The sequence below is a fragment of the Thermobia domestica genome, chromosome 7, assembly GCF_964235325.1.
Source record: "Thermobia domestica chromosome 7, izTheDome1.hap1.1, whole genome shotgun sequence".
Taxonomy (NCBI): domain Eukaryota; kingdom Metazoa; phylum Arthropoda; class Insecta; order Zygentoma; family Lepismatidae; genus Thermobia; species Thermobia domestica.
This window is the reverse complement of record NC_137460.1, coordinates 132984725-132995767: the sequence shown is the minus strand read 5'-3', so window position 1 is coordinate 132995767 and position 11043 is coordinate 132984725. Positions and strand designations below refer to the sequence as shown.

The following is an 11043-nucleotide window of genomic DNA, read 5'->3' as shown; positions in this document are numbered from 1 at the left end:
TCTACAGTTACTTTAAAATTTCTTATTTATCAGGAGTCAAAATATTCATAAGAAGATAGAAAATTCTACTCGTAATTGAAAGTTTTCGTATAAACATGTGTAACTTTTATCACGGAAAAGTTCTTTATAAGAGTTAAGAGTAAAGCGTTAAGAAGTTTGTTAAGAAAGAAGCACATGTTAATGCAGTGTTTATTTGTATAACATGGTTATGAGTTAGATTTCGGAATAACGGATTGGTTACTCATATGCATGTAGATCGAGTATAAAGTTAAATAAATATGCAAACAGATACTTAATTCGTTTACTGATAATATATCTATTGTAATTCAAACCTTAGGTTGGTTTGTAAGAGTTTGCTGAAGATAGTTTACGTTTCGGGCGCAGTTTAATTAAGAATCTACGCGTCGTATATCAAGAATGTATGTGGCATTGGTACGTGATTGTATTGTAAAGATAATCAAACTAATTTCTTATAAACACCGGTTGTAGTAGTTACAGTAATGAGAAAGAATCATTGGCAAGAGATTTTTTTTTTCTTTTTAAAAAAAAAATTGCTTAGATTAGAGCGTTACAACAGTACACTTGCCCAATACAGATGGATCAGCATTAAGTTATTAGGATATAAAACGCCTAAAGTACGAGTGAAAGGAGTAATGCATATTCTGCCTATTGTAATAACTGATTTAAGTATATCTATGCCTATTTGGGATAGGACTTGGATATATATTATAGACAACAGCAAGAGATATGAAGTTAAGCGGATGTTGGACATCAAGGACCACACAGACAAACAAATGTGGAGTTCATATACAATAGATTACACGAAATAAAGGACTATCAAGGCTGATTGTCGCAGGGTTTTAAGGAAATATATTTTAAGTTCATTAGTTTCTATATTTCCAGTTTCAGTTTCACTTACTCATATCGTGCAAGTTTCATATCTGTATTCTGTGATAGCTCATTGAATTCACGATAGCATGCAAAATTTGAAGGGACACAAGTTTGTAAAATGTTAGAAAGATATTTAAATAGATATGATGTTTAATCCTGTGCTAAGATTTTCCTTCTAACATTTAGGGAAGAAATCCATTCCTAACATCTGGTGTTCTATCATTTTTTAAATCATATCTTCGTGACCTAGCGCAGGGTACAAACTGTATATATTCATCTTATCTTCGTTCAACGCATGATCATCATTGCGAAAACAAAATGGAATTTAAATTTAGTTACCTAAGCATAAGCACGATCTCCTTCATATTTATAATGGAAAATACAGATATGTACAGCCATATTTATTTGACAAGTCCTGTATCCTTGGCTATAAATGATATTAAATCAAACAAATCTTCATTGACCAATTGAGATACATATTTTCAGCCAAAGTATTTTTAAACAATTGATATATACTGTATGGCTGCAACGAATATGTGCTTCTAAAGAGAAATATGTGTCACAGTGTTTTTGTTACTATAAAAATCTTTGCGTGTTTTTCATTATTTTATAATAAAATTTATCGTGTACATGAAATAGAGTTTGGTTCAAGACCAAATATAGGTGTCAGAATAATGAGACTGTTCTAATTTCAATCAGGACTCTTGTGTCCACAAAATAATAGGAGAGACAGTCAAAAACTTCCCGGAATGTTGTTGTAGTTCTAGCATTTGTGATGCCATGACAATGGAGGCCTGAAACCAGCTACAGAGGTTTGGGAGGCATGAATATGTTAGGCGGGGCCAAGTCATTAAAAATTATCTTGCAAATACCTAAATTGTGTTTTTTGTATTAACAATAGCATTTTGTATTGAGGTCAGGAGGGACCACAAAAAGTTTAGGGGGGACAGGCCCTCCTTAGCCCTCCTCTGCTTGCGGACCTGTCACAATGAATCTTGTGTAATACAGTCCCTAGGTTCCCTATTCTGAATTTACATGTGTAAACATGTCTTAACAGGCAGTGTGTGAATAATGTACTAAACGGAGGAGTGTGTAGTACGAGTAATCAATTGGTGCAATTTCACAGATCAAGCAACGCGCAAACATCAAGTTCATGTGTAAATCGGGGATTATCTGATTCAAAGAATATGATAGGTTTAAAAATAGTTTAGCATATATCGGATATTTAGCTCTTCACAAAGCTAAAAATGGACCTTTTTCGTTTCGCTAACGTAGAAGAGATCAAAACTAATGCTACGGCTGAACTTCGGAAGATACCAAAAGAGGCCTTTCATTTGTGTTTCCACCAATCGCAGGAGCGATGGAGTAAGTGTGCATGTGTGTTCCGAAGGTGTCAACCTTGAAGGTGATTAAGTAAATATATATACTTATATTGTGGTAATAAAGAGATGCAACAGAATTCCGGGAACTTTTCGACTACTCCTCGTATTCATGAAATGTACCTGAAACTATTGCCATCAGAAAAAGCAGAAAATAATAAGTATTTTAAAACCTATTATTATATCTTATGTTTGCGTATTATATGTAAACAAAATGGTGTACTACTTACTAATAATGCCTGAAAAATTATTTCGTGGTGACTTTGTCCTACGAAAATTATGAGTTTTGTCCCCTTTAAATAAATTCGAAACATTAACTAAACTGATGGGAAGCAATGAGGACAGAAAGAATTAAAGGAAACTGATGGGGTGTTACACAAGCATATATTATATACAAAATTAATTACATCTGTTCATATTAAGACAGAAAAAATCTTGACAAATTCACAAAATACAGAAACAATTAAGAATAGAGAGCAAATATATTTCACATTACCCTGTTATCTCAAAGAAATCACTCACAATCAAGTCATTTTCACTTTAACAACTTTCTGCAAAAATACAATCACACTTGAATGAATTGATACACTAAACAAAAAAATATATACACTTTTTTCTTTTTCAAGTTTTACATCTAAAGCATAGAAATATCACAGTTTCTTATACATTTTTCTTTTAGATAGTTATGCATTTCAGTACCTTACGTCATTCAGTTTCAACTTACTAATCAAAGTAAGCTATTAACTTCGAAAAAAAAAAATCCACCAAGTTTCTAATGAAATTGTTCTCAGGTCCACTTGTACAACCTTACACAGGAAATATCAATCAAAATTATATAACTGCATTAACACAAATTCACAACTAGAAGTTGATTCCAAACACGCGAGGGCATTCTTTTTTTTATTTTTGACATGGTATTACACATTAAATAAAAAATCGATGGCATGTTAAATCAATTCTGTCGAGGAATTTGAAGCTTAAAATATATAAAACGATAATCATGCCTGTTGTTCTGTATGGTTGTGAAACATGGTCGCTTACTCTGAGGGAAGAACATAGACTGAAAGTATTTGAGAACAGGATCCTGAGAAGAATATTCGGACCCAAGAGGAACGAGAATGGGGAATGGCGGAAGCTTCATAACGAGGAACTACATAGTTTATACGGTTTACCCAAAATTGTTAGGGTCGTCAAGTCTAGGAGGCTTAGGTGGGCAGGTCATGTAGCTAGAATGGAAGAAAGTAGAAACGCTTTCAAAGTCTTGACTGGTAGACCCATAGGAAAACGACCAATAGGAAGACCTAGACGCAGATGGGAGGACAATATTAAGATGGATCTCGCAGAGATAGGAATACAAAGTAGAAACTGGATGCAATTAGCTAAGGATAGAAGTCAGTGGAGAGCTTTTGTGAACGCGGCACTGAACCTCCGGGTTCCATAGGCCATAGAGTTAGTTAGTTAGTTAGTTCATGTTAAATCAATTTTTGTTGATGTTTTAGACATAAATAAACAGATGAAGTGTTACATATTAATAAAAAAAATCTTAAACTCACAACTCTGCGTTACATATTATTATAAATATTTCATAAAGGGTTATTCCTTTTAAAAAAAAATAATGGGTGAAATTCGATAAATCTCTGTAAACTGAAACTTGTTCGTAACAAAAAATTGAAGAATTTAAAATGTTATTTGACTGTATCAACATAAACAACTTCAACAAAAATGTAGTATTCACTACAGAGATTCATGGTCAACTTGGATACAGCATTTATAATTGATGTCTAAATGATGTTCAAGAATTCTTTTTTACTTTCAACAACTTCTATTCTGAAAGAAGTACATTTTCTGGAATGGTATGCATATAAAACCAATAACTAACGTAGGTAGTATAGTGCATAGGTATCAAAAACTTCAAAATACTTCTAAATAATAAGACAATATCTAGAATACAATATATTTATAAAAACATACTATTTCTCAAAACGTAACTTCATTGTAATTTGTTTTATTCTACATAATGTAAAACAATATATTCACACACCAATACTATAAAAATGTAAGATCAGCTTTCACCATAATCTTCAGTTTATCGATATATCATAATAATCTTCGACGTATCGTTACATATATTGATATTTAGTTTATTACATTGATGATCAACTCCATTAATACTTTTGATTTAAGAAATATCATAATAATGAATTAATTGTTTAAAATTCTACATATAAAATATAATTTAGACAATGTAAAAACAGGCAATACTACGTATATAAAATATTAATGTTTTCTAAAATCTGTTTCACCTTAAATGACATAATTATAAAAGACGTTCGTTCTTAGCACTTCGCATCAATAACAGAAAGATTGGGAATATGTATCATCAGCGAAACTACAAAGAATGCTGTCATGGAAGGCAAGAGAAACGGTATATCTTTTCTTTACCTCCCCCATATATGTTTTAAAAAATTAGCTTTGTAGTAATATGAGGAAATGAGTTATAGGAAATAAATATGGGATATACATATTATTAATTAATATATATATATATATAATTTATATTAGCATGTGTTTAATTCATAATAGTAATTCACTTCGGGAAAAAGTATATAAGATATTACAATTTTCGTAAATCGGGCGATTAAAATTGTCATTAATAATATTTCTATTCTTATCATACGTTTTTCTGTTTGCTTGTTTGCTTGTTTGCTTTAGCTTTCATGTTAAAATGGGTCTTTAAAGTAATTTCTAATAATTAATTTCACTAATTGTTTACTACTGAACATGTAGCTGTGAATTTCGCACATATAATATTTTAATAGTCCTCTTTCATGATCTACCAAATCATTAGGTGCTGAATAAATATAATGTCGTGTCAAGTCTATGAAATTATATGCCATGTGTACTGATACAAAAAAAAATCATTACAATATATGAGTTACAAGATATAGTCATTACAATATATATTTTGTTAACGTTGATAGTACGTACTCAAGTACATAAAATATATTTCACAATCCATTACACTTACTGCATCATGAAACAAATACGGAGTTTTGTTTAACTTATGCCTAGTTAATAAAAATATATATACGAATATTTTTCGCTTAATATGAAGAAAAAACATCTTTCAATAATGGATTTACTCACATATAGAAGTGAGTCTCCAGCTTTCATGGTGATGACTGGTCGTGTTTTATTTCAAACATGAATATTTTTGATGTAAAATATTTTTATATACGCTCGTAAAACTTCTTGAATACTTCAACTATAACCAAAGAAGAAAGCTTTTCTTTTCAATTAGGATTTCTGAGTTTGTGGAAATATGTTAGATAATACTTATTACGTGATCTAGGCAAACACTAAAATTGTATGTACATAATTTAATGCTCCTTTCCCTTAAATGTAGTACTACAAATGATATACTCAAGTTTAATTTTGAGAGAATTTAAATATATGTCTAATTAAATATAAAGATAAAAGTGTATACATATGCACCAATATCTGATAATGCATTCTTCGCATTTATTCATATATATATATACACAAATGAACAGAATGATGTAAAAACAATGACACACTTTGGTGATAGACAACGTAAATTTAGATGATCACTTTATATTTTGTACTAAGCTAAACCTAGTTTTAATAAACTGTCCGATATAAGTTAATGCAGCTGAAGATGGCTTTCTTGATAATCTCCATTTCAGCAGAAAATAACTGAGACCTCTATAGAATATTAACATACCAATTAATGCCACAACATCAATCCAGTAAACGACACCCACCATACCAACTTCTTGCAGTAGTCTTTGTGGGTCTTTGAAGTGACAGTATATTTCAGTTTTGGGGCAGACCAAGCCTTCTCTATTGTTGCCATAGACCGATATTACAAGACCTTCTAGTCCATAGCGGAGGTAACTCAAATACATGAAAAATTTCATATAAATAGGCACTGAATCAGCCCAGCCCATTCCGTACACAGATATGATCATAAATGGCACAGTGACTACTGGTCCCGTAAACATTCCATTCTGAAATAAAAAAAATACTCAGATTAAAACAGAAAAAAGTAACACAAAAGTCTGAGTCATCTTTAAGTCATTATTATGTAGCTACCACTACATTGCGCTCTGGAGATTATTATAAGTACTTTAAAATAAATCGTCTCAATTCAAAGCAATGTAAATATGACAAAAATGGAAAGAAAAACGATTTTAGATGCAAATTTGTGCTGTGTGCGAAGTTTCCTCAATACACCTCAAATAATTTTGAATAAAGCAATCTTAATATGTGGACCAGTCTTTCGGCCTCTATTCCTCCAAAGCACGAATGGACATAACAATCTTGCTTTGAAAACTTTCTACAATTAGTCACTGTATCATAAACAGTCATAGAGAAATAAGCTAACAAAAAAAAGTAGATTCGTAGAGCTTAGTTTCACTCAAATCAATAAAATCAAAAGATGTTTCCAAGAATAATTGCAAATGAAACATGTAGTGCCTTGTTAAACAGGACGAATGTCTTATCTATTATAGAAAATATTTTATATCAGATACAAGGAACTTGAGAACTTTTTACATAAAAATCAACAAAAAAAGGTAATGCTGAAGTGCATATATAATTACACTAGCAAAATCATAACTAATTCTCATTTATTTTCCAAAATTTATTTTATAATAGGGACGTAAATTATGGTATAACATTTTTAAGAGAGTGGAGGAAGTAAGCCACATAAATGATTTATGAAACCAGAGCTCTTTATAAATTCTAAAAACATTGTTGTATTTATCTTATTTCTACGTTGTTAAAGATCATTAAAGATTATTAAACTACTAATTATTTTATTTGATATAGTGAAAAATGATAATAATAGAATGCGATATCTATTTCTAATAAATAAAGCAATACAAAATCTGAAACATGAGAAAACAAGAAGTATAGGTGAGGTATAAGCAGAAACAATACAAAGTAAATTACAGGAAATTTAAGACAGGCTATAGAAATTAATTAATTGATAAGATATAACAAGAAGGTAAGTGCATCGAGATTTCTAGAAGTGCAAGATAATAACACTAATAAAATCAAAAGGTGCTCGGAAATCCGAGAGTCACACAACGACAAGCTTGTCGACGCATGTTTTAAAATATTGACAAAAGTAATTTATAGGAGACTGAAAAGCAACAATTACTAGCAACAGTGATGATTTGAGGAAGTGAGTTGAGGAAGAATTTGCCCCAGAGTCACGAGTTCCCCGTGACCATATATTCTATTGCGCTCAATGTAGATTACCAGTGTTTTCCTAATACTACTCTTCACCTCAATCTATTGAAATCTCTCCCACCAAAAAAAAAAAAAAAAAGAAAAAAAAAGAAAGAAAGAAAAAAAGAAAAGAAAGAAAAAAAAGAAAAAGAAAAATCTTCTGAAATCACTGACTAGCAGAAGGTCTGTTTGAATTTTTATAATGAATGGAAAGCGGGAAGCAATGCAATGCTTACGTTAAGATTATTGATAAATAAAAGAATTCAAATAGCAAAATCAACCTACGTGGCATTTGTGGACTTAGAGAAACCGTTTGATAATGTAGAATGAAACAAAATGCTCAAGATTCTGAAGAAATCGGGAGTAAACTGAAAGAAGCAACGCTTCTACACGAGTACGCTTCTACACGAATACGAATACGAATGCGAGTTTTACACGAATCTATGAATAGGCGCCATTCAGATGGATCATATCCTATGTCAAAGCACTTCATTAGCCCTTGAACATCATTACAAAAAATTAGATTTCCCTCTTTGGGAAAAAAACTGAGTAAATGCCTTCTCTCGGTGCCTGTTCTAGGAGAATGAAGTTCCAGGTGTCAGCAGATGTTTATTTTTCAGTCTTGACCCTAGCAATTCCGCTCTATCTTTGCAAAGGACATCTTTAACAAGATAATTAAGCTCGCTCTGAGAAAATGGTTGGGGTCCCTCATCAACAGAAATATCTGAGTTAGATTCTTTCTGTTGTGGTAAATATGTCTTCATCCTCAGAATAATTTCAAATATCATCCAAAGTTGAAGGTTGATGTGCAACTGGTACTTTTTTAGGTATGAGGCACTGAACGAATAGCTAAGATAAGGTTTGGGTAAGATATGTTCCTTTTTATTTTTAGTATTGTCATATATCTACCCAACAAAAATAGTAATCAATAGTTTGGTTTTGCTGTTTACGCCACATCATAGGAATGCCATAACGAAATTATTTTTTCTTGTCCTTAAACCTCAAACAAGGATTTTCTTCACATCTTCTACACACCTTGTGAAGAGCCCATTGTTTGTCTTGATCCCCAAGTTTCAACTTCAAGTAAGCAAAATAAATCTTCTTCACAAAATCACTAATGTTCCTTTGTTGACTTTTAATAGTGTACTCACCACAAATAAAACAAAAGTTGCCTGGAGAAATTAGAGCCAAAATACAGAACTAAAACACTGCACAGTCACGATTGGATGCAGGATGTAAGCTAAGTGTTCCGGCTTGAATCATCTTTGTCCGGTCTACGACTCCTCCTTCTACTGACTCCTCTCAATTCCACGCATTTTCTATTCGCACTTCTCTGAGTGTCGCTCTTAGAAATATGAAATTAACTTAAGAAATCGTTGTTGGATATGATTTTTTGCTCCAACAATAGCATACCAGATTTCAGTTTAGAAAAGGAAATTTTATGCTTATTTACACTAAAGACGTGAGTTTTGCAAGAAAATCTGACGAGATGGAATTTTTTATATATTTCTCTCGGTTTCAGTGAGAAAAAATCCACTAGAAATAATCAAAAACTTATATGCTATTTTTTCGTTCCAGACCTGTGTCTTGTTGCATTAAATAATTAATACTGAATTATAAATCATTATTAAGTAACATTATTGAAATAAACAGTCGTAAAGCCCACGCAAGATTGCTTGTACCAGCGTACAGATACATTATGATTTTTTTCTCGACTACTGTTCATGTCAACAACATGAATCTTTAACAATATCCTCGGCATTGAGTGTAGTACCCACCAACTTTCTTCTGTTGCCCTAGTAACAGTGTTTTCACGCAATAACATGAGATAATTGGAAAAAAAAAAATTAAAGGAGAATTTTAAAATTTTCCTTCTGTTACTTCCCTCCTTTAGGAATACTTGTAATAATCCGCATACCATTGAAAAGCTTAGTTCATTACGTTTCAAATGAGTTCATTTTTCGTCTTTACACTAACTACAGAGCAGGCTGTACGCAATTAACAGAAGCTCAGCAGCTTTCAGAGGATGGAAAGGTATCTTCCTATCTCGAAAACCAGAAAAAATAGGCTACATATACATAAACAATTCATCAGGAGCCGGAGTGAATTGATAAAGTTGATAAATTCAGAATTAATACTAGGGAAGCAACATATACAAGAACTCAATGATTATGGATTAGTTACCCAGTTGTTTGTTTTAATACTCCAAATACTGCTAATCTGATATAAGATTCTCTAACATAATCAAAAAAAAAAAAAAAAAAAAAAACTAATAGTTAAAAGATGCCTTTGTCTATGTAACACAAATGAAAATTATTATTTTCCAGAGATGTAATTTCTCCTCTGTCGTTATCATTATAATTCATCTTTGTTTTCCGTTTAATTTCAGAATTTCTGAAATTGTTTTTTTTTATTTATTTATTTATTTTCGTCATCATGTTCGTGGATACGGTATACAATTTGACCTCTTTCTTTGGTCTACCGTCCCTTGTTCATGCTTCAAGGCTAAGGGAGATGGTGGTGAAGATAACGAACGAAATGGTGAAACGAAGAAAGTGGGTAGGAAAATGTAGAACCCCTAGAAAAACACGCTCATGACATTTGTCTACCACAAAGCTCACTCGACGCGAGCTAATCAAATGTCCCATGCATCAGAACTAAGCCACTGTAGTTCTCAGTTTCACTTGGTTTGTCTGAAGTTTTTATTTTCTTCATCTCCCATATTTCACAACTTTTGGTGTTTGGCCATTTCTGATCACTTTTCGGATTTGAAAATTCATGAGCAACGTAGAAATTACTTAGTTTATACCTGAAAGCTGTTACATGTTGATTTATTTTAACTGTTTACTAACTAAGCGAGGTTGGCCTTAGGCCTCGACTAGATCAATGCAAGTGACAAAAATGAAAATAACACAGTAAGAGGCTTAAGTATAAAATGTGAAACAAATAAAATACTAACACTGTCTTGCTGCTTAGAGGAGAAAATGGGCTAGTGAATGTACAACATGCAATTTCGCAGTCCACAAGGAAGAACACTCTTGAACGAAAAGTATATGGTTTACGACATCCCTTTCATGTATCAACGTAACGTGGGCCATATCATTGATATGCTGTTTCCTTTGACGCCGCTTGGGTATGGTTCGACCGTAGCAGCTATAACGAAAATTTAGAGGTATATAACATACTTACCACAATATTTAAGGTTGACCCAATTACCAATCCTATACTCTCTGCTACCAGTGCAACCAGTATACATATAACAAGAAACTGAGAAAACCTTCTTATTTCCATCGGTTGACTTGATAAATAGTAAACGAGGGACATGTACACTGCACCTAAAATAACCTGTAAAAATATAAATTTTGTTATTTCTTTTTCGATATCGTTATATGAAAACATAAATGATTTGATCCAAGTTACAGCTAATAAAAACATTAGGAAAAAACATACATTCAAAATTATATCATTAACACTTGAGCAAATATATTACAAAGTATACAAAAGTAAATGAAAG

The 11043-nt window shown here is 31.9% G+C and overlaps 1 protein-coding gene across 1 annotated transcript in view; it reads right to left on the bottom strand.

Moving 5' to 3' along the window:
- Positions 1 to 2641: 2641 nt before the first annotated feature.
- The window catches only part of LOC145690402 (ATP-binding cassette sub-family G member 1-like), a 271412-nt gene continuing 263010 nt past the window's right edge, over positions 2642 to 11043 (bottom strand). The window contains exons 10-11 of the mRNA XM_081765244.1: positions 10719 to 10874; positions 2642 to 6301 (exon numbers count right to left, since the gene is read on the bottom strand). Of these exons, the coding sequence (XP_081621370.1) occupies positions 5879 to 6301; positions 10719 to 10874 (579 nt within the window). The 3' untranslated portion in view covers positions 2642 to 5878. The remainder of the gene's footprint in view (positions 6302 to 10718; positions 10875 to 11043) is intronic.